The sequence below is a fragment of the Manis pentadactyla genome, chromosome 2 (assembly GCF_030020395.1).
Source record: "Manis pentadactyla isolate mManPen7 chromosome 2, mManPen7.hap1, whole genome shotgun sequence".
Taxonomy (NCBI): domain Eukaryota; kingdom Metazoa; phylum Chordata; class Mammalia; order Pholidota; family Manidae; genus Manis; species Manis pentadactyla.
In genome coordinates, this window is record NC_080020.1 from 96,977,271 (window position 1) to 97,002,471 (window position 25,201).

The 25,201-nt window shown below is 38.3% G+C and overlaps 1 protein-coding gene and 1 long non-coding RNA gene across 11 annotated transcripts in view; one reads left to right on the forward strand and one right to left on the reverse strand.

Annotated features, from left to right (window-relative positions):
- PDE4D (phosphodiesterase 4D) overlaps positions 1–25,201 on the forward strand; it is a 729,058-nt gene that overhangs the window by 650,179 nt on the left and 53,678 nt on the right. For 6 of the 10 annotated variants that reach the window (XM_057495009.1, XM_057495004.1, XM_036901625.2 and 3 more), the window contains exon 6: positions 13,951–14,063. In XM_057495009.1, the coding sequence (XP_057350992.1) occupies positions 13,951–14,063 (113 nt within the window). Of the gene's footprint in view, positions 1–2,848; positions 3,900–4,440; positions 4,481–10,052; positions 12,946–13,079; positions 13,865–13,950; positions 14,064–25,201 lie in introns of those variants that run through there. The other 4 variants (XM_057495011.1, XM_036901662.2, XM_057495024.1 and 1 more) reach the window with 4 other exon arrangements.
- LOC130681689 (uncharacterized) lies at positions 4,024–10,045 on the reverse strand. The gene is made up of 2 exons (XR_008994937.1): positions 8,851–10,045; positions 4,024–4,491 (listed from the first exon to the last, which is right to left on the reverse strand). It is a non-coding gene; the product is annotated as an uncharacterized LOC130681689 (long non-coding RNA).

Genomic DNA, 25,201 nt, shown 5'->3' on the forward strand with positions numbered 1-25,201 from the left:
ATTCTTTTTGAAAAATCTGAAGATCTGGCAATAGCTGGCTACCATTCCCACATGTGCCTTCCAAAGTCCCCACCTACTGCCCCTGCATGCGATGTGTCTGTCTCCTCTAGGCACTTTTGTGAGTGACCCCTGCTTTATATGTCCAACTGGTAACCCTCTATGCCCTAAGAAAATCCAAACGTGTAAGGAGAAATGATTCACAAAACATCTGCATATGGGACAGTTCATACCTGAGAGATCCCTGTGGTCTACTTACTTCTCCCTTGCAGTACAAAAGGAGGAGGAGAATTTTTATTATAAAGCAGGAGGAAGAAAGAGGAGAGAGATAAAACTAACATTTATTACTCTAGGTGATTCCTTACCTCAGTGTTTTCAAAATTGTTGGTAGATTGCAAAATCAGTTTAGTGGGTCATAGGCAATATTTTTAAATTAAATAGAATGGAATAGAAAATATCAGAATGAATCATACATGATAAGGATAAATATTATTTCACTTAAGTTCTGTTTCAGTTATTTATATACTGGATCAAATGTACATGTATGTATATATGTATATCTGTATACTGTTTCTATTCTATATAAACTTACTTTATATTGTGTATAGTATAATTCTTTTTTTTATGGTTTCACTTAAACTCAACTGCATGGTTTGTTAAACACAGACTATAAACAAATTGTGCCATGACAGTTATATATAATACATAGGAATTAACTCCTCACATACACACATTTTGAAAGAAATATAAGTATTAAAACATTCCCATAAATATATTTATACCAAGAGTCAGCACCCACACTTCTTCAAGAATGAGTACAAGTAACAATAGTACTCCTTGCACCTTCTACTTTAAATAAGCACACTGGTCAGAGTATAAAATATCTCTCTTGCTGTGGGTCAGTATCAAAAAATCTTGAAAGCCACTGCCTCATCTCATTTAATCTTTCTCCCAAACTCTGTAAGGATGGAGTCTGGGCCTTCAAAAGAAAATAACATTCTCCACAGGCACTCTCCGTGATTTTTGCTTGTTGGAGGATCCCAAAGAATGACAAACAGGAATGGTCTGGTTAGCCGGGGCACCGTAACTGATGAACAAAGACCCTTGCAGTGTGGCAGGTGTGATTACTACATCACCAAGGATAAATTGTGAAAACCAAATATACAGTATGAAGTTTGAATGTAGACCTAAATACCCAGAATGTTCTCCATTGCTTAGATTTGCAACAGAAATTTATATGAATAAAATAATCCCATTGAAGTAGTGGATGCACTGAGCACAGTAATGTTAGCAAAATGGCAAAATTTATAAAACATTAAAGTCATACTTCAAGAGCTGAGATATATAATGCTATTTTTAAAAATATATAAAGTCACCAGAAGGGACTCCCAGTTATTTTTAGTAGATTTCAAACTTGTATTTAATCTAAATTCTTCTACTCATATTACTACCTTAATAACTTCAATGCAGAATGTCCACATATTAAGTTAAATAATTCTAAATAGTAAATATGCCCTGGATATTTTATACACACATACACACATTCAGCCATTATGGTTTTTACATGATGGGAAGAAAAATGCTATGTGATTTTTTTTTCTCTTATCAAGGAGCTGTTATTTAAGCATAAGCCTCGGATGCTCAAAATAAATTTGAGTTTGCAAGGTCAAGGCATGGCAAGAAGTGTCCAGATTGCTGTTGACTAATACATGTTTTCAAAAGCTGATCTTAAGAATGAAATAAAACATGAATTGCATGCTTTTTGCATCTTATGAGTAAAACAACTGCAGTTTAAATTGCTTAAAGTAGCAGGTACAACAAATACTGTTGCTAATTGTGTTAATTTTCAGAGAGATGGAGGGGCTGACTACTACCAGTATCAAAAATATGTACAGAATTGTTTTGATAACCTTGTGTTTTAAGAAGAGATGGGGAGATGATGGATTGCTATTCAACCAGCTGTTACATGTTACATGTAAAAGACTTGATAAATATTTACAACTTTTTTAACAAATCATGCATTTAAGTTGAAACAAAACCAACAAAAATGAAAAAGGCATATGGACTTGTGATTTTTAAATTGGGTTAGTCTTAAAATTCAAATAAAATGTGGAAAATGGCCAGAGGGGCTGTTACCTTCTCTGGGATATATTTTTAGCCCTACTTTACAAAAGAGAAAACTGAAGTACAGAGAAGTTAAATAATTCACCCAAATTTGCCACATAGTTGCTAAGTTGCAAAGCTAGCATTTGAACTTAGTTCTTCATCCCCAGTGTCACACATTTTCTTTGCTCATAACTGTCATAGTAGGTGACTGAAGTGGTTCTCTGTGGAACTCTTAGCGCTGTGCATATGGACTCCCACCATGGATACTTAATCTCTCTTCATTTCATCCTCCTGGGCTACCTGTGCACTTTATCCAATCCCCATAATATCCATTAGCTCCAGGCCACACATTTAAGTATTCAGCTCTATTTCCCTTCTTCTCCCTCAGAGGAGTCTACTCCATGCAGGCAATTTACTGCCCACACATGTAACACTCATTCAGGCTCCGAACATTCTTCTACTGAAAAGAATGTTAGCTGACACCCTTGCCCCATATCCATTCAAGCCACAGACTTTGTTGAAGATCTACATTCTGGTTCACCTTCTTCCTGGAACACTTACCTACAGTCCATACCTCTTCCTCCCTACTGTGAACTACAACAGCACTCCCAAGAAGAATGATTTCTGTGCTGCCCTCCCTGTCTCCAGGCAGCAGCTGGTCATGTGTCTCATTTTCTTAGAAGGCTACTATAAGTTCCTGCCCAGGTCCTGGCCACTGAATCTTTCATGTTCTTGTATTTCACAGCAACCAGCACACCAGAGAGGCTCAGTAAATATGTATGAAGTTTTTGACTGCTGTTTTTATGGGGAGTAGAAAAAGAGAAAGAGAGAAAAGAAAGGAAGGAGGAAGATTACTCTCTGACCATTTCTCAACAGTATTTTGAAGTCCTCAGGAGGGGAAATAAGATGTCCTTAGTGGAAATTTCAAATATACAGGAACTTACAGAACACATGTATTGTGTTTATGTTTTTGGACTTTCCTGACATGGTAGGTTTCTGACATAGGTAGGACAAGGTTTGCCAAAGTATGCTTTAAGAAATGAGAGCTGTAGGAAAAAAAAGTGTCCCAAGTTCAAATAACTGTACATAATACTTGTTAAATGACATGGATGAGGTCTTTTTGTCACAGACTTTCAGCTTCGGGTAGATTCATATTCACTACAAATCACTGCAAAGAGGCTACATAGTCAACACTTCCAAAATTTATTTGACCACAGAATTATTTTAACCAAAGAAAATCTTGTAGGAATAATGCTTATTTAAGTATTCTTTGGGAAATGTTCTAATGATCCTGCCAGTAACCTCATAGTAAGTGGTGCTCTTTCATTAATCAAAGACATATCTTATATATATTTTATTATATATATAGTAACTTTGCATGATTTCATGTGGTCTTGTGAAGGTTATTCTAGATCTTAAATTCTTCACTCATGTTCAGCCCAGAACTGGTTAATGATTGAGAATTGATAGTGATAATAGGAAAATAATAATTGGTTTAGATTGAGACCCTGTGAGAGAAGAAGGAACTCCTTATGTATTAAATGCCTTTTTGCAGAATAACTTTTATTTAAACAACCTGGTAAGTGGGTCAGAATAGTAGTTACAATTGATTGACTACCTACTGTAAGTCAGATATAGCCCTTGGGGCTTTATATGCATTTTCACATGCATTTCTCCTGAAAACTAATTCCCAACTTACACAATGAGCTCAGGTATTTAAATGACTAAGGTAACTAGAACAATAGCAAAGCTAGAATTCAAATTCTGGGTGACTCAAAAATCCATGCTCTTTCTGATCTGATCTACCCGTGGAGAACTCTGTAGGTTGTGAATTCTCACATGTGTGTGCAAGAACTTTCCTACCCAAGTCTAAATCTCCCTTAGATACTCTTACACACCTAGAGAACTAATTTCTTTTACTTAAGTTTGTGTGTGGAGTCAGCTGATGTACAGTTCTATACGCCAAGTATATTTGATATAATCTTGAGGTCTGAAACTTGCTCTATCATGTATATAAACCTAACAGATGCAGGTTTACCAGAAGACTTATAGCACAAGTTATGAGAGTAAAAATTGGACATAAAAAATTACCTTTTTGACACTGTTCCTAGCCTGTTTAAAAGAGCCTGCCTTTTCGTTGGATAAATTTTGTGTTTTTTTTCTTAGCTCTGACTTCAGTTTATTTCATGGAATGAATGTCTCTTTGTCACTACTTCTCTTTAGGTATGTCATAGTGAGGGGGGTGAGGGAACAAAGAAGACAGCAGAGGTCCTGATTCTGAGTAAAAGATTCTGGAGCAGTGTTGATTAAGACCATTATTTTCTCTTCTCCATTCAGGAAGGAATTCTCGACTGGAGTCCTTGGTGACTTCAGGGAGGTCAGTGAATACTTTTAAAATTAAAAAAAAAATCATATAAACTTACATCCAATTTTCTGGGGAAGTTTGCATCAGATTCTCAAGAGGTTTATTAGACTTCCAAAACGGTTAAGAAGCACAGTGCCTTTTGAAGTGCAAGGAATCAATAAATACACCTCTTACCAAGGTCTCCTTTACAGGGCATCATTTAAGGAAGTTTTCCTTCCATGTGAAAAGTCAGAACAAAAATCAGGAGATCAGGATGATGGAGTGTGCAAGATAGAGTAGTGAGCAATGAATCAATAAAGTTTATGGTGAAAACCAATACATGATATAATGTAACTGGGAATTATAATACAAAGATGAAGAAAGGATTCTTATGACAGAAAAGTCATTCTTTGAGGAAAACCTAAGCAGAAAAAATCAGCATAATATGTATGTGTGTGAGGTGTGGGCATAGGGAAGCTGACAGGGATGCGTAGTGGAGATAAAGCAATGGAAACACTGAACAATCTCATGGAGAGACGGTAGGCAGTATTTAATTTTCTAACATTGAGAGAGAAATGTAAATTTAAATATGGCTATTAGAAAATAATTCAAACACTACAGATTGGCTAAACTTAAGAACAGCAAGAGCAGGTAGGAGATTCAAGCTATTCTCCCAATTTTAATTTGCATGGAGAATCCATTCTCCTGATCATGGTAGCATGTACACATGACCTTAGTTCATTCACCTATTCTCCCCAAATTTTGTATCTGTGGATTAATGGATTCTTTGAGATATTCACCTGATTTTGTAAAGATCACTCCATGTATTTATTATAATGCCTATCATTTTAAGTCTAATATTAACATTTCATTTCAGAAAGGCACCATAGTGTGCTTACCTTTTCCAAAGTTCTGGCAGTGTTCGTTCCTGATACTCTTTGAAAAGAGACAAAAGGCAGAGTTCAGAAGCAAGAGATTGAGCATGAGAGACAGAAGGAGATGGATACATCTAGAAAGCTATACTCAGAACAGCATTATTGCTTGAATCTTACTTGGAAAGAAATACTCCCGTTCTAAGATGTGCATATTTATTGGTTATTCACTCACAAATATTTGTTGACCAACTGTAAATGTCAGGGACTGTCCTAGACACTTATAGAGAGGCCAAGAAACAAATATAACAGTGATATAAACAAAGTCAGAGAGACAGAAGCCAGAAAATTGTATCCAGGTAGAGGGATTGACTAAGAAGGGGGCAGCGTTAGATGAAATAGTGAATGAAAGAGAGTTGGCAATGGCATTGAAAACCCCACTGAAAAAAAGGCTTCCTGTGAACAGAAGTATGGAATCAATACAATAAGTACGAAAAGTTTGTGCAGGAGGTTTTTGAGCAAAGGATGGACACATTAAAAACAGAGTCTAAGGAAGATAATTCTGATTTTATAAGTGGTACTATGGTGAGAAAAACTGAACACAAGGAGATCCAGTAGTAGGCTGTTACATGAATCTAGAAATACATACATGAGTCGATTACAGAAATTAAGAAGTAATTGGTGAATCAGTTGGCTATGTATTAGATGGGAATATGGTTGGGGCAGGAGTAGAGATAGGTGTAAAAAAATAGAGAGGGATGTAAATATACTCTCTCTAAGACTTTCTGTTTATCCATGACTTTCTCAGAATATCTCAATTTCAAGTATAAAACATCCATCTGATATTTGGTTGAGCTAAACTCAAGAATTCCAAAATCGTGGTATTGGATGGGATCTTTGAAGGCGTCTGGTAGATTTAAGAACTCTCTGTATAGTAATTCCTGACTCCATGCAGATTAACCAGTAGTGGGTACCTTTAAAACCAACACCTCACCCAGATAACACAGTGTCAGACATCACACAATAAATACATTTGAGAACTGGACAGGCCCTAGAGATCATCTTCCAACTTATTTTCTGTGAGGAATGTTTTGTGCAGTTACTGACAAAGATAAAGACCCAATAACCGTCATATCTGAAGGTTGATTTGCGTGTGATGGATGGAAATAGAGATAGCTTCTTACAACTTCCCCCCAACAGGGATAAAAATGACTCTGAGGTTGTAACAGGAATATGAAAATAACATACATAGTTCTGATATTTTTTTTCAGCATCCTTACAAAATGCTTGTTACTTTATTGAAACAACTTCCCAGACAAAAGCTTCCTCACTCGCATTCCTTCAATGTCCTTTTTCGTTATGTTGTTAAAATACGAATTAGGAATGAAACTCATCTTAGCCCCAACTCATCTTATACGGTCTGTCTTGAATACCAGTGATCACGCCTTGATATCATGCTTTGGAATTAGCCTCTTCTTTGCTCTTGAGAGGCTGCCCTTCCACCTTTCCCACAGCTCCTCCTCTCACTGCGCCTCCTGCCTGGTCTTGCCCTTCTCCAGTCCTCCTAACACTCTGTTCCTAGAGTGAGCTTTATGAAAAGTGGATCTGACCATGTGACTTCCTAGTTTGGATTTTCAATAGCTCCTTCAGAAATAAACTGTAAACCCTCAGAACACTATACCAAGTCCTCTGTGACTCCTTCTCCACCTTTATCTTTGTCCATTGCCAGACATAACTTCACATCCTTGCCTGCTACCTGAATAGCCTATGTTCTCCAACTGGCAACAGCATATGATTGCCCTCTATCTCAAATGTCACTCCCATTCTTCACTTGGTTAATCCTTGGAAATTCAGTGCATCCTTGGAGACTCAGGGCTGGCATTCTTTCCTTCAGAAAGCAATCCCAGATCTCTCCCAGGCGGCAGTACATGGCACCTTCCCTGTCCCCCTTCTCCATCTTGTGCTTACATTGCACCTGTACCTACTGCCTGGTTTTAGTGAAAAACTTACATACATATTTTCCTATAATTGTCTTCCTCACTGGACTGTGAGCTTCTTGAAACCCAAAGTTGTTTCCTTCTCTTGGTGTACTCAACACCTGGCACATAGCAGGTATTCAATATATATTTATTGAAATGAGAAGATCATCATAACTAGTAAAATATAAACTCTTTGAGAGAGGGTAGGAACTTTTAACCATGTTGTTCATTATAAGATTCCCATCTTTGAATGCAGTATCTAGAAAAAGAGTCTATTAGATGAACAGTGCAAAGTTATTTAACTCACAGTTTCTCACTTAAACTAAAATAATCTAGAAGGTTCTTGTTACTATCCCCAATTTACAGGTGAGAAAATTAAGGCTCAAGAAGATTAGGTGATTTGCCTGGGGTTTTGGTTTGTTTAAAATGGAGGTTGGAATCTTAGGAATATTATTGCTTACAGCAGTCACACATATCATGTGGAGTCCCCAGTACAGATGTCTGATAGAACTTGGCTCAAACTCTTAATTCTTTGGACAAAAGGCATCTGTATTCTTCCAATGAATTACAGAAGCTTTCTCCTCTTTTTCTGTCTATCCTCTCCAGTGTCACCTCAGGATGACATTTCTGTTTGGGCCAGTCTGGCCTCTAAACTCAGTCCCTTCACCGGATTAAAAGAAAACAAATATCCTTATCTCAGCATTTTATGCCTTCAGTAACCTTATTAAAGGTTGAGGGCTGAGGGAGATTTATAGAGTGATATTACCCTGTAGATCAAGCTGATTCCTTTTTGTTACACATAAGCATACACATATGCACATGCACCCTCTCTCTCTCTCTCTCTCTCTCTCTCTCTCTCTCTCTCAAACAGCCAGCATATTCCTCCCCTTTCTGTAATAGGTAGCCTTATCAAACACTTCCTTGCAGGTAGGTTCTCCCTGAAAGGAATGCTGGTGAATACATCTGTGGGGAATTCAGTATGATTAAAATTTCAGTGACTAGACGACTGTAGTTTTTAATAGCAAAAAGCCTTTTCCCTTGCAAGTCATATTGGGCAATCCTTCTATTCATGCCTGACGTATCGGGAAAACCTATGCCTATGTAGAATTTTAATACTGAGAATGTCTTACATAAGAATAATCATCAGAGAAGCAAATGTTCTATTAATTACTAATTTTATTCTACCGATAATATGACCAAAGATAATGGTCTCAGTGAGTTCAGCCTTGCCTCCCCCGATCTCATGTATTGGAGAACCCGAGAATTTTCCACCTAAGTAAAATTCAATCTCCTATCTCTCAGTACTCTAAATCACCCCGTGGCTCCTACTCTTGAAGATTCAGTGGAAAGTCCCTTCCTGCAGATGCCTGACAAGACTTCCATGGCCAGCATCTGCGGATTTCTCCAGCCTCTTTCCCCCTCAGCAAGGCCCTACACATGGTGGTCCCTTTCTCCACATACACATGACACACAGCACATCTCATTGAACATGGACCCATGTGCTTGCTCATATTGTTTTCTCTTAAAAATCCTTCCCACCCTCTTCACTTACCTCCTATTTCATTCTTTAGGACTCAACCTTCTCCCTGCTCCACCTCTGTCCCAGTCTGATTTAAAGAACCTTCTTTTATCCTTTCGTAGCCTACATGCTTCCTTCTTTCAGAATGCTTTTGTAAGGTACAATACACTGAGCTCATCTTCTCTACTGACTCTAGGCTTTGCTTGGACAGGAGACACCCTCTTTTGGTTATCTTGCTTTTGCAGATTCTAATAAAGTCCATGACACCTAGTTGGTGCTAAATAAATGTCTGCTGAATTACTGATGGTACTAGAAGTCAGTGAAACCCAATCTTATGTTTAGTTCACTTAAAAAATTCTACTAGAGCCTTAGGCAGCACTAGAAAAAAAAATCAGAGATAGTGGGAAGATAAAAGAAAAAACAAACACAAAAAACCTTCTCTGAGGTTTTTTATAAGTACTAAGTGAAATTTCATATATTTCATAAGATTTTTAAATACTTCAAAACAAGAACTTGATGCCAGAAATACACTGGGAAATGAGAGCAGCTTGCCACTGGCAAGCTCTGCTTAAACCTGTTGCATGTACACATTGAAAGTGAATCCAATTCCTTCATGTATTTCCCATCAGATAAAATGCATACAGGAGAAAAAAAGAAGTCAGCAAAAGTTAGAGCTAACTTGCACAAATCTTTGACTGTAGCAAACTCAGGGAGTGACTAGCTGGAAGCAGTACATCATGAAATAAAAATCATTTTTCTCTCTACTTCAGGCATTATCAACTCAATCCTTAGGGACAAGGAGGGAATTTTGGTGAGAATTAGAGAAGAAGAAACAAGACTTGATATAGAAAGATATATACTTAAGTATTTCCTCTTTGGAGCTGTTTAGGGAATGTTTCTTTTTTAAGAAAAATCTAAATTAACTATTATAATTTGTATTTATTTTTTAATTAAGTATAAGCAAATGGTGTCTAAAGTAAGTGATATTTTTGGCCCTCTTCTCTTAATTCACACCAATAGGCCTGTCTAAGAATTATGACTAACTTATGCAGAGCTTTAATCATTCAGGGCTTGGCAAAGAAATCAACATCCACGCAGTTCCTTTTACCTCAATGGTCAACATGGTTGTAAGCTGTAGGGTAAGAGTAATGGGCTGAACATTTCACAAGGGAACGACCTCAGCCTCTAGCTAACTGCTGTGGCTCAAAGGCTATTACTTTGTTTCTTTTTCAAAGGGAAGCTGCTACTTCAGCATCTTCTCCAGAAGCTCCTGGCACAGTTTGAGGCCATGTGTCAGGGGAACCCTTGATCACATCACAGTGACGGAAGCCAAGTGCTGGCCTGCAAGAGTTGAGGACTGTTTGTTCACAGAAGATCCTGAGCAGAAACACAGGTGTTCCATAGTTCAAGGGTGCCAGGAAGAAAACCGATGCCACTGTGGAAGGCGACTTATACAGGCTCAGGTTGTTTCTCAGCCACTTGTTCCAGAGCGCTCTCCTAGCTTTGATGGAATTTAGCCAACAGTTGGTGCTTGGGTATTTTTCTCCCTGTAGTTCCTTGCCTTAGCAACATTTTGGACAGTTAAAAAAAGTTTCACCTATTTTCAAGTAGTGCTGTAGGACATACTGCTTTCTGAGCAGAAAGTATTTTATTGATGAATGCAGTATGTATGTGTTCTTGGTAAAATCCAGTTAAACTAGTTCACTGTTTCTGTCCTGCTAACTGTCGATGACATTTAGGTACGTTATTTGATGTAGTGACTCAGTTTCCTGTAGGATAGCTGGCAATTGCACATTGAGACTTTCTCAGAAGGGATGAAAAAAGGTCAGTTACTTGATGTCTTAGAAAATTTAGGGTTCAAATTCCTAAAGTTAGGCTTTAATAATGCTCCTGAAAAACTGTGGCTAGCTATATTGCCTGTTAAACTAGGAATTTGAAAAAAAAAGTTGTATTCTCAGCTCTATGCTAATATCAGCAATAATTCTTTACTTGAGCAACAGTTTTATAGAATGAGCTGTTCTTTACTCTGTTGTTAGTGCATAATTATTTTCTTACTTATTGGTTCACAGTTGTGCTCTTGTCATTTTGTTTTTCACTTTCCAGACTTATACAAGCATGCTGAAGTAGTTAAAATATGTGTACATACAACATAATTATTCTGTGGGTTGTCAAATGGCTAATCTGTGATTTGGACATAAAGTAGATCTTCCAAAATAAGTTGTCCCTGTACTGCTTTCTTAAGAGCAAATTCTGTATTTAAGTGCATAATGTCCTGCAGCACTGAAACTTCCCTGAGTTACTTTTCCACTATTATGATTAAAAGATAAACACTAAAATATAATAGGTGGTGCCAAATTCTGCTAGATACTAGGCTTGAATTTCTGAGAAGCTTTGAGAAGTTGGGAAGGGGATTGCTTATACTGGGAGGTCCCCCTGAGTCTCAGACTTGGGAAGAGGAGAGGGAGCATGTAAAGCCAAGCCCTAAGAGGTGTAGGGAAAGGATTCCCGGCTTCTGAATATAACCAGGGACTGGAAAGATGGCAGTGAACAAATCCTAGACACCACAGTTATGCATCTTCAGCCCACTGGATGTGTCAAATATGAGCATCTCAAATGACTTAAAATAAGTTAATTTTCTCTTAAAGTATATTGCATTCTTATTTTATACCATAGAGGGAAGAAAAAGCAAAAGCAAAACAAAACCACACAGTATATGTACAACCGTCACAACTAGGAAATGCTGCTCTTGCATATGGAAGATATTAAGTAAAAGGAAAATGTGTTATGATCATAGGCTTAATTATTGTTTGTGATCTTTAGGTATGGGATTACAAGGAACTTTCTTCATTACATTTCAATTTTTATACAAGCATGTTATATTTCCTATTTTTATAAGCAGGGAAAAGCAATACAGATAAGTACTTATACTAGTATTTAAAACTGTATAAAAGGGTTTTCCTTTTGTTAGGGAAAAATATCTCCAATCTCATACTTTACCTGGCAAAGTTTAGGAAGTTGTTTATTCACCTAAAGTATATTTTGACATAGAGTGGTGCAGGACATTTACAAAAGTGAATAAGGGAGGCAAATTTTAACCAAGTTGTCAAAGTGAATAGCCAACAGTTCAAGAATCCTTGATAACAATGAGCCATGTGGCCCATGTAACAAATACTTTGAAAGTTATTCTAACTTTTACAAATTCTAATGAAAACCTATCTGGAAAATCCCAGGAGCCTGAGACTCAGTCCACGAAATTGTTTGTTGCACCACTGATCATTTATGGAGTCTAAACTTCAAGGGGAAAAATTTCTTCTCCTCCTTTAGATTCAAGACAAAGAAAAAGGATCTCACTAACTTCATGTAAGCTTTTCAGTGTATTCTTTTTAGCTGACAATAACAAAGTTTTCTAAGATGGACTCTTGGGAGTTTTGACTTTTTCCCCCTCTGAATGGTTTGCTTACCCACATGCTAATGTAGTGAAATTATTCGCAATTGATCGGCTCAAGTAGCGTTCCCATGGTCCCCTAGGGTCAGCTTTTGTAAATAGAACTGGCTTCCATACGATGCCTTTGGGTATGGTCTTTCCATTTTCTCACGTCTGTAGTTTATTCTGTGCATGATGGATAGAAAGACCCTTTCAGACTGTTTCCGTTGGCATCACAAGACCATCCTGGTCCCATGATCTCCAATTCCACAAGAAAAGAAAGCACTAACGCAGGACATGTGTAAATCGCCCATGCTGTGTGGTGGATTCACATTGTGTGGTTCCTTTAAGATAATTCAAACAATTCTGAATGTGGTAACACAGCGTATTGTCGCTATCTTTACATTCTAAAACGTTCAGCTGCACAACATTGAATGTTTTTGTTTGCTTGTTTACGTCCACCCCCAAATAAAAAAATCTGGTACTTAGCATGGGCTGGACTGGGTACCGAAAGAGTCTGGGCGTAATAGAAATACTTTTAATTCCCACAACCCCCGTGTCCCCTGAAGTAGGTTAATTATAGACTTTCAGAAATAAAGCCTCAAAAAACCCAAACCCACAGAAACGTTGTATGAGTCCTAAGTAACCTTGTTTGTGGGGCTCTCCCGCGAAACCCCCCAAGGAGCAGCCAGCAGTGGAGACGTTGAGGCTCTGGCCGTCGGGGCGAAGCGGGAGGGGCCGCAGCTCGGAGGGGCACGCGGGGTTCCTGCCGGGCAGGTGCGCGGCCGCGCGCGCGTGCGCGCCAGGTCCCGCCTGAGCCCCGCGGCGGGCGCGACCCCGGGCGGCGGGCGCTCCACGCCGTGTTTTCCGCCGCTCCACTCGCGCAGCCCCACAGCAGCCCCACGGACACACGCCCGAGCCCGCGCGTCCCGGCTCGGCTTCAGAGCGAGCGGCGCCGGGCTGTGGGGGCTGCTGCCACGGCGAGGCGCTCGGGGCTGAGGCAGTGGGGAAGGGGGCGCGGTCAGGGTTTAGCAATTCGGAATCTGTGTGCCAGGGAGCCTAGGAGGGGCCGGGCAGCGCCGGAGGCCGCGAGGGGCGTGAGGGGGAGTGTTCCCGGAAAGCCGCGGCGATGGAGCCGCGCGGCGCCCGGCGCCGGAGGAGTTGAGAAAGAAAACAGGAAACGTGGTGGCTGCGCACCCGGCCGCGGCTGATTCATTCGCTTCGAGTGAACGCTCGGCAGGCGGGGCGGGCACGGGGCCGCGGCTCGGGGCCCGGCGCCGAGGAGGTCCGGCCGTGGACCAGACGCTCCCCTCTGCGGGGCGGGCTCCGCGGCGCGCGCGCCACCCCCGTCGCCATCCTCCAGGACTGGGACTCCGGCGCGCCGCACCGTCGGGAAGTCGCAGCGTGGTTTTCGTGTCCGTGTCTCCGTGTAAAAGTTGGCTCGCTGCACATGGTGCGCCCTTCCCGGACGCCGAACTGAGTCGCCAAGCTGGAGAGACCGTGCTTTCCCGAGGCCGGCCGCCCCGCTAGCTGAGCCTCGGCCCACCCCCCCCGCGGTGCCTGGCTCGGCAATATGAAGGAGCAGCCCTCATGTGTGGGCACCGGGCATCCGAGAATGGCGGGGTATGGCAGGATGGCCCCCTTTGAACTCGCTGGCGGCCCCGTGAAGCGCTTGAGAACTGAGTCCCCCTTTCCCTATCTCTTCGCAGAGGAGGCCTACCAGAAACTGGCCAGCGAGACCCTGGAGGAGCTGGACTGGTGTCTGGACCAGCTAGAGACCCTGCAGACCAGGCACTCCGTCAGTGAGATGGCCTCCAACAAGGTAAGCCCCGGCTCTGCTCTCACCGAGGCCCCTGGGCTGCTTATTCCCACGCTGGTAAGGCCAGCAGTCCCCGTGGCCCCTGGAAATACACACTGAGATTTGTCACAATGCATGTTGGCTGTTCTGCTCCCTCGGAGGGTGGTTCCTGATTCTGTGCCTTCCCTCTCTTTTTCATTTCACTCCAGATAAATTTTGCAAAAGCGACTTTAACACAGTTTAATTGAAGTACCCCCAGGACATAGTGGGATTTTGTAAGGGGGAGGTCGGGGGGTGGGGGTGGGACTCGTGACACTTTGCCCTTGCAGCAGAAAGCAAGTCGAGTCCATTGGCATTGCACATTTAAGGTGTTCTTGCAATTCCCACTTGGAAATAAGAGCTGCTGGAGGTCAGTACAATCTCTTGAACGCCACCAACCTATTGCAAACTCATAAGAGTTTGCTGAATTTGGAACCTTAACCCTCATTTATCAAGATGTCAGGGAACCCTGCAAGAACAGAACCTTTGTATGTTCACTTGGCCATGTGTGTCCACAGGAAACATCAACAAAGTTTGAAGGCTCATTATGGTCATTACCTTTGTATTAATGAATCTTGGAAAGAAAGTCCAGTTTTCTGAGGTCGTTTAGGTACAGTGGTGCTCCAATGGGGCGTTTGTGCCATATATGCCAAAGTCCTGGTCTTGGTGGTTAATGGAGCTTTGAGGGCTGAGAAGTAGCCTTCAGCCAGACACAGCCTTAAAACAAGGTAGAGTGCTGTTAGTTTTGCTGTTATTTCTTGGAATTCCTGTTCTTTTTGTCTTTAGTTATGTAAGGAAATAATTGGGATTATGTATGTTTGTAATGACTATTTGGCTGAGGGATGGGAAAGGAGGCATGTGCATGTTCGGTGTACATGGCTGAGGGGATTCATCCGGTAAGGACTGGTAACTTTTTGGCAATTAGTAATAGTTGCCTCTTAAAGGTATTTCTTTTTGGCCACGTATTTACAAGGGCAGGAAGATTATACCATGTTACTGTGTATCTTTGTGCACCTATCTTTCAATGAGTGATGCTTTCTTTTTAGCTTACTCTGGTTTTTGTTCCACCTGTGTTTTTCTCATGCTTTTTAAAAAAATACCATAGCATATCAGCCACTGGTTTTATCTTTTGACAATGCTTACATACATTGTTTTAAAGTGAAAAGTTAGCTTGAAATAAATGAAATAAGAGGGACTCCTTAGTTTGTCTGCAGACACTATGCTACGCATAAGCACAGTGACCTACCCATATGCACACTGGTGATCATATCTGCCAGAGGTGGTTTTTTTCGGTCATTTTGGCCTGATGTCTAAATTTAGCATGGTTTCTCATCAGAATGACCATTCATTGTTCTTACTCCCTGCTGTGGCATCAGGTGCTGTTGTTCTCATCTGGCTGACAAATTCTTGGTTTTGATGAATTTTATAGAATACAAATTGTTCTTTCATAATTTGATTCCTAATACCAGTAGACATATGCTGAGTATCTCCAGTGTCCCACATGCTGTCTGGGACCATTTTGCAGTGGGCCTGAGTTCTTGATTCTCTTGGATGGTTAATTTTGTGTAGTAAAAGAAAAAGCAGAACCTGATGGCACCTAAAAAGATGTGTGAACATGTGCATATGTTTTCAAGATGATTTTGCGGTACTTTTTCAGCAAAATGAACCTGAGCAGCTACAATTACTTTATCCAGAAAGTCCATACTCTTTATAATGAGACCTGTTTGAATTTGAAAATTACTGTGAAATCTAATAATCTATTGTAAATAACTTAAACTGTCAAATAATTAATTTATCTTTATGTTGAGGTAAAAAACATAAAACTTCAGGTCACTATAACTGGCAAAAATGATTCATTTATTTTAAAGGGACCAAATGAGACAGGAACATTTTTTCGCTATTGTGAAGGCCCCCAAATTAGACTTCGAGTTAATTTACAGGATTAGTATGGAAGGTGGGTTTCTTTTGTTGAAGGGAAATGTAGGTTACGTGAGAAAAGACTTTTTCAAAATGTAGTCATTCTAGCTCTGTTTACGTCTTTGTGGTTGAAAGATTATTGACACGACACTTATTTTTAACATTAAAAAATTCAACTCAGCTGAAGCTTTTGCTTGAACTTTTAATGTCTAAGCCATTCATTTTTTTTAAACCCAGTAATTTCTTAATGAGTGCTAAACTCAAGTGACTTTTTAATAGATGAAAAAGGATTAGCATAGAAGGAACAAAAGCTCTTAGTGAAGGTTGTAAAGTTACCCTTCTGCTTAATAGCAAGGGCATGAATAAGTCACAGCACATGAGCTGTAAGCTGAGTGGGAGCAGCTGATCTGAAGGTCCCTGTGAGTGATGCCGAACCTAAGTCTGAACTGGAAATGTGACAGCTTGCATTAAATGTCCACTAGGTTGTTTGATATCTCTTGGTTATGAATGAGTAATTCTGAAACAAAGCTTTTTGATTTTTAGTTTTACTCCCATTCATTATTTGCTGACGTACTTGTTCAAACTAACCAATATTTTCAGGTTATTCTCTTTTTTTGCCTTTGAAAAGTCGTGACATTTTCCTGTTTTCTTGTCTCTTATGTTTTTTTGGTTTTTTTTTACTCTAATAGTATAAAAAACACCATAAAAGTCCTAGTAAGAGACAGCAGCAGACTCGCATAACCCAAGAATGGACTAACAGTTACCAAAGGGAAAGGGATTGGGGAGGATGGGTGGGAAGGGAGGGATGAGGGGGGAAAAGGGTCATTATGATTAGCATGTATAATGTGAAAGTGGGGACATGGAGAGGGCAGTATAACACAGAGAAGACAAGTAGTGATTCTATAGCATCTTACTATGTTGATGGACAGTGACTGTAAAGGGGTATTTGGTGGGGACTTGATAATAGGAGGAGTCTAGTAACCATGATGTTCATGTAATTGTGCATTAATGATAGCAAAATAAAAAATCCATGTAAAACTTCTGACTTCCTGAAAAGTTAACTACTAATAGTTACTGTTGACTGAAAGCCTTACCAATAAAATCTCTAGTCAATTAACACATATTTTGTACATTATATGTATTATATATTGTATTCTTATAATTTCTCTAAAGCTAGAGAAAGTGTTTTCTCAAATTGTTGCAAATCTCCAAAAATTTTCCAATATATTTAATTGAAAAAAAATTCATGTAGCTGTGCTGTTCAAACCCAAGTTGACTGTAATTGTAAACTTCTGATCATAAAAAAAAGTCCTACTAAGAGGTCATGATTTTTAGTCATTAGAGAAAATATTTACTATGAAAATAGATGAGGGTTTTGGGAAGAAGGAAATTGATTCATCCAATTAACAAATTAGGTTGACAGATTATTTATATGTTTTTAAGAATATTAATTAAAGGAATCTAAACTATTAGCAGTTTTTAAATGATGCTTTAGAATCAGCTATGTGTATTTCCTGATTGGTATTGTCATGTACATAATGCTTATTGATGGAACTGAGGCAGGAAAGTTAGCAAATTCTTGGCTGAAGCCAGCATTGACTGTAATACATGTAGGATACTTGTACCAAGTGGAGTAAGAGACTCCAGAGGGCATTCAATTTGAGTAGTCAAATATACAGCATTTACCCTCATAAGCACCCTCTGACCCTAGGCAGATTAGTACAGATTTCCTTTGGACCTTACATTGCTACAGTTGAGGGAGATTTTAGTGAGGTGTCAAAGCTTTGCAAGCAGACAGACCTGGAAGTTAAATCGCAGTCCTGCTCCTTGCTAGCTGAGTTACATTAGAAAAATAACGTGAACTTTTTTAGCTTCAGTATCCTTAGCATAAGATGAGCACAGTAATAGCCATTTTATAAACATAATGTAAGAGTTTGAAAGAATACACATAAAACAGCTGTTTAACAAGTAGCATCTGACAATAGTAGGCACTATTGGAATTATTACTTAATAAACAATAATGAGCCTTAGGTCAAACTTCATTGGTGAATGCTTGACTGCAATATGACTTTTTTACCATTCAGTTGTAATTTATGCTTGTTGTTATTTTAAGTTTCATGATGTTTATAGTACAATCCTTAGATAACTCTCTAGAGTGCACATTTCTATATTATAAAAAATGCTTAAATAATATTTACACTTTTTTGGAATAATACAGACATAAGCATTAGAAAGTTCTAATTAGAAGTTTAGTCTTCTTAAATTTCAGTTACAGAATTCCAGTCAGAAGAGCTAAATACTTTTTCTATTTTCTCTAAAACTGAAAACACAGCACTTACTAAGTTTTAGGAAACGTTAAACATAATGTGGGATCGGTGGGCACATTTCCATCCTTTTGCATAGGTTTTGCAAAGCTAAAATATCTTTTGAGACTGTCTTTAGTGCAGAATAGCTTCACAACATTTTGGACTGCCTTTCTCTCATGGAAGATAAATTGAGAATGAAGAGGACAGGCCAGGAGTCCAGCCTTGAGGGCTTTCAAGGATTATGCTCTAGAACCCTGTAACTTCCTTCTTCTGTGACCTCATAATGTCCAGGCCTTCAAATGAAAACAAAACATTTTAACCCCACCCCCACCCCCAAATGTATTTTGTTTCTCCTCTCTAATTTGGGGGCAGTTTTGAGGCTTGGCATTGCTGGAAACTACCATGCTTCAAGCTACAAGTCTGTCTTCAAGTTAGGATTCGGGCATCCTTAAAAGAGACTTAAGGTTTTTCTTTAGTTTATTCCAGATGTACATAGGCCAGTTTTGCAGAGGTGGTTGTGACTTCTTTAGGGAATTTATTTTGTCTGTTTAGTTTTTAACAAGCATCTCTATCATGTTCCCCTATGCCTACAAATTAAATTGCTTTTTCTTAGTTTTTCTTCTGTGTGTTCCCCTGCTGCTTTTTAATAGTCTATGCATACATAACATATACTAGAGCTTACTCTGACTGCTAATAAATTTTCTTCTGTGTAAGAGGGGTGCTGGAATGAATATAGAATATTCATAAAATGGCTAAATCTAAAAGATACTTTGTTATTATACAAGTATCAGGTAATTCTCAGAACAAAAACCAATGTTTAACTTTTGCTAAGAAGGGGGCTCTGAAGTTGGAAGTTTTTATATTAAAACTTACTGACATAGTCATAAGGGAAATGTTGAGTTAATCAACATACCTAAAGGAAAGCTTTCAATTTTAAAAGAAAATCTCTTCTATAACTATTACTATTTGCGTTTGCTATCTGATTCTTCATCCACTTGATAAAAAATTTGTCAAAGATTTATTTAGTTTATCTAGAGTGCCTAAAAGTTATGAAAGATTGGGAATGTTTGTTTTTGTGATAACTGTTAGAAAAAATACTTCCTTTGCTTTTACTTTAAGTAATAATAGAAGAAAACATTTTAACAGAAACTTTTGTTTCATTGAATGGGAGAGCTGGACTATAAAGCACTGAGGATTAAAACAAATCTTAACTTGCCTCTGTTGTCATCAGCTCAGTTCCAGTTTCAGTATTTAGTGGCAGTGTACTTAAATAGCCCTAACATTTATCAAAATCTTCAAATTTTTGTGATTCAACAAATTAGTCATTACTAGAGGATATAATTTCCAGTTATTACATTTTGATTAATTATAGGATAGCAGTAACTTCTGAGAACATTATAAACTGTGTTCCTTTTTTTAAAAAAGGAATTCCAGTACGAAAGACTTGGCCAAGATAAAATAGAACTTTTTCCCAGTGTTATGGGTAGATGAAACATTTTTTCCCAGTAGCAAGGATGATAGATAATGCTTTCCTTTCATTTAAGATTTCTATGGTAGTCACATAGATTGTAGCCATTACTTAAGATGGACAATATGGCATATGTGAACTGCTGATAATGTCATGATTTTCAGTTGATACATAAAATATTTTGTCTTTTTCAGAAAGAGACAAACCTTTTAAATGGCAAATAGTGGGGGTTTATTTTGTAACGGTTTAGCTCTGCTAGGGTGGTAGTGCTCCACCTGGCTACAGGTTGTGGTAGTTTCATTGGCACTGTTAGTCTGAGGTCTTTCTAGGAAATAGAGATGGGTAGTACTTTATTTTAATAGTCACACTAGTTTTAAAAGACATTTGCAGAAGGCATTTTCTTGTATTCACTCTAACAAGGATGAGAAGGAAGCCATAGTATTTGCTTAAACGAATAATTCTGCCATGTGCTTTAGGGAAATCAGTTAAATCGGATAACCAGCTGCAGTGATAATAGGTTGATCATCCTTTACACTTCAAGAAGACTTTGTCTTCACTGAAATATTTCCCTTTATTGTGATTATTTAGTATTCTGAACTTTTTGTTATTGTTTTGCTATACTTTGTGTGTGATGAGGATGAATGATGTTTACTTGGTCTCCTGGCTTGTACACCAGTGATACTTATGGCAGCTTTGCAGAGTGGAAAGAACGTAGAAGGTTTTTTCGGTCAGATGAACTTAGTCTCAGATTTCAGCTCTGCTGCTTCCCACCTAATATTTTGGGCAACAGGCCTCACCTCTCTGAATCTCAATTTCTTCATTTATAGAGGGAGATAATAAGAGGCAAAATAGAATTGGGAGGTTGTTGAGAGCATTAGATATAATGTATATAAAGCTCAGTATGGTGAATAGCTTACACTGGGTGTTGAATAAATTACATGTAATTTTTTCTATGCCTAGTGTATATTGAAAAAGAGAGATAAAGAAAAAAAACCCATACTCCTTGTAATTTCTTCTTAGAACATAATATTTCTTAGAAGAAAAATATGACTTTTTGATTCAATAATAAATAACATTCTATTTAGTATTGCTCAAACTTTGTTTCTGTGTACATCCATAGCTGCTATATGTTGAATGTTTTCATTTATTTATTTTTTAAATGTAAATACCTACCTGAATGCTCAACTTAAGTAAGGATATGCATGAAATCATGGATTTGATTTTCTATTTTCTTTTCTAACATATGTTAAAATTAATATGTAACAAAATGAGAAAATCTTCATCCATTTGCCACCTTATAGCATTTTGTTTACCACTCATGAATACTGGGCATACTTTTCCATATACTTCTCTAAATTGGTAGCAAGAACGATGTGGGGAGTCATTTTTAATTAGAAAGATATGTTTTGAACAATGAATGGTTTTCTTTCTCTGCCATTAATAGGTTCTCCCCACTAGTGGAGAAAATGCCAGGTTTCATCAACAGAAATCTCCCATTCAGTCCTCTGGCAGAATAATCTGTGATTTAGAGCACCTCCCTGTAGCCAGACTGCCTGAGCTGGAGACACTATCTAACTTAACTAGGTGTAACTGTACAACTTACCTTCTGTGTGTCAGTTACCTCATCCATTAAAAAGTTTCTGTGATGATTTAATGAATTAAAAGGTGAAAATTGTGTAGACAGAGTCAGGAACATAACAGGTGCTCAGTAATGTTAAATCCTTTATTTCTATCTATAAATGAATATCATCTTTCTTATTTTGTGGGGTAAGGGTTAGAAAAGGTGTTTGCCATCCTGATACCTACATTTCCATTGAGCTTTCAAGAGGGAATCGTGGCCTAATGATGTTGATACAAACCAAAGAGGACTGTTGCAATGTTTCTTTTGCCCTTTTCCCTATCAGTGACTTTTCAAGGAATTTCCCTTTTGTTTCTTCATATAATTTTATAATACAGTCCATCAAACTGGCCTGAAGTTTTATCAGAATATCTAAAGCTCCCTGAGCTGTTTTAGAAGCAATATGTAAAATAGTGGAGAAGAGCCAGTTTTTTCATAAATGAATGCATTCCTGTTCTTTCTCTGAATGAGACTGAAAGTATCTCTTATTAGTATTTAATGCTGAGAGGAATACATTGAGGACATAGCCTCCCATTATACCTCTAAACATTATAATGCACAAATATTTCCTTGCTGACAGGACCTAAAGCAGTAAAACACCAGTAGCAGTGAACACACTTGGTGCCCTTATATTCATTTCTAACACCATTTTCCAACCACAGGACTCCTTGGAGAGATAGCTGAATCTAGAACTGGGGCAGAAAATGAGGCTGAAGCATGTTGTAGTGCCAGAAAGTAAGAAAGTACTCAACAGAACCCCATCTGGATGAGAACATAGCAAAGGGACATAAAGAGCAAACTGAAAGAGCCCCCACTCACCAAAGCTGGCACTGTTTGATCAAGAAAATAAACTAGTATTGGGTTATAACCCAAAGTATAAAATAAATGTCCAGCAGTTCATACTGATATAAGTGATTTATTGAATAAATAGTTAAATGAGGGAGAATAGACAAGTCTCCCATGCAGAGGAATCCCAAAAAATGTATGTGGCTATCCACCCTCAAAGTTGTGCTTTCCATTCCTTAAGTGTGGGCTCTGCTTATTGACTTCCTTCCAGAAAGCCCAATATGGAAAGGTAAAGAACTCTACAGTGGAGAAACCTGAGAAACACACATTCCCTCAGCCAGGTGATCAAAGTTAACATCAGTAGTGGTTAAGTGTAGTATGTAAGCCTGATGTGATATGATGAAAATGGTACTTTACATCTGTGATCTTCCTAACAAAAACATATAACCCCACTGTAATCATGAGAGAAACACCAGATAACTCCTAGTTGAGGGACATTCTGTGAGATACCTGAACAGTACTCTGAGAAACTGTCACAGCTCAGAGGACCCTGAGGAGCACTGACAAATAAATGTAATGTAATGTGGTATCCTGGATGGGATCCTGGAACAGAAACCGAACAGTAGGTGAAAACTGAGAAAATCTGAATGAAGTGTGGACTCGTTGATAATAATGTTTCTCTATTGGTTCAACAATTGTGACAAATATACCATATTAATGTAAGATACTAATAATAGGGGAATCTAATAGGGGAAATAATAGGGCTGTGGGGCATATGGAAACTCTCTGTACTTACCTTCACAATTCTTCTGAAAATATAAAACTTAAGTAAAAATGTATTAAATAAATCTTAACTATTCTTTAAGGCATATCTGGAATGCTACCTCCTCAAAAAATCTTTTCTGCTCTATTTTCTCCCATATCTCCCACCCAAGCCTACCCTAATTAGGTGTAATAGTCTTTATCCTTTGACCTTCCACTGGACTTGATCTGTAGTTTTGCTTAACTCTTAAGTACAATATTTTTTTCTTTGTTCTATTCATTTTCACATCTATTAGGCTGTTAGTCTTACTAAATTTTCCAACTCCAATAGCAGCATACAAGGTCCTACTGAGTAGGTGTTCAATGAATAGCAGATGAGTTAGTTATATGGATGGTGTTGTGGCGATTATTGAAATGAAGTTCAAGTGTTACTGCTCTCAGTGCCATAGAAATCATTACTGATCAATCTCAGACACTAAGATTAATTTTACTTTTCTAAGTGCTTAGAAAATCAAATTCTTCTTTTATGGGTAATAGCTTTTTTTAGACCCTTTACAAGGGAGTTACTGAACATCTGGTCAAAGAATTTTTAAAAATCCTAATTTTTCTAATGGCATTTGAGTCTACTCAAATGTAAATTAAATTATGAAAATATAATATATACTTGCTACCACTTCTTTGGTAGCTTTGGTAGCATTTAGTATGATCAGTATTTCAAAGCATCAAGTTACTATTATCCATTATCCATATCATACTCAAGCCTTACTTGTTGGAACTAAAAGAGAAGTGATGATTTGTCTAACTCATCAAGTATAAGTTGGAGAATAAGGCCCAAAATGTGTCCAGCCTCACTTAGGTAGTTAGAAATCTCTGACTTCTTTTGTAGTTCACTTTTTAGACCATTTTACACATCATTTTAGGTCATCTTGAGTGGCTTTTATCTCAGTTCATATTCGTAATCCACTTGAGGGAGATAGTCTTTTCTTTTTTTCTTTGAGTGTGTTAATGGAATACCAGCCATGTTTCTGGTAAGCATATGAATTCAATATCTATTCAAATACATAGTGAGTTTTCCACCTAGTCCTTGGGAGTATTAATGAGGTCTTCTATATGGCTTCTAGCCCAAACCTAGTGAGTGTCAATATATCACTTTGTATTTGGACACATAAACTAGTACTGTATTGCATGATATTGGTTACTACACATGCCATTTCCTATCTTGATTGGTAGACTCAGAGTCTATGCATCATAGTTCATATCTTGCAAGAAAGGTTTTCTTTCCTTGACAAGAATTCTGATTATTTCCCACTTTAGAACCTCAGTTCTGCTTATAGACACTCATCTTTCAGAAATTTTAGCAGTTTATGCTCAGATTAATCTCATCTCATTTAAATTTTATGGTACACAGATGAAAAACTATACAGGCTGTATGGATGTCCTTAAACTCTTCTCAGTACCTATTTTAGCAATAGCATTCTTATCATAGGTTTGTTCTAGCTAAAGATGACATACATGAATACTTTTCCTTCTAGCCTGGGAAGAAGCATTGTGTTTGTTGGCCTTTGCCTGTTAGGGAGTATTCTGTGGAGTTCTGTCCAGGGTGTGCTTGGGTTTCCATTTCCATCAGCATCTCTGGTCTGCTACACTGTGACCCCTATAAGCAGCCTCTGGCTTGTGTTACTGGCAAGCAGGGTGCTGTGCAGACACAGGCACCATAATAGGAAATACCTCAGCCTGTCATAAACAGGTCTAGAGAGTAGAAAGCACAGGCCTGATAGTGATGTGTCCATAGCAACCAGGCAGAGATGAGGCTGCCACGGAGTAAGTGCAGGCTGATCTCTGTCTTATTCATTTCAGGAAATAACTGGCTGATTTTAAGATGACTTTCCATTGTTGGCATAGCAGTGTTTTGATTGCTTTGGTTCTTTCTTTTTTTTTTTAGATCTAAATATGAATAAAGATGTCTTAAATAATACTCTAAAATATTTTGAGAGGCTATATCAAAGTGTTTTCCTTTTGTTCTTCTCTCTTTAATTCTATCTGATCATTCCAGTTCAGATCCATTAGGGAGAAAGAACAGATATTTCAGTGGGAAATTATTTTTAAAAAAAGAATCCTATGAAAAACAAATAATCATGTATCTTTTTAAAGAATTACAAATCATACTGAATTATAGAGAATTACAGAGAAAAGAGCAATTCTTAGTAAGGTGACTTTTTGTTGTTTATGCCTTTACATCAAATTCCAGTTTTAGAAAAGGAGTACA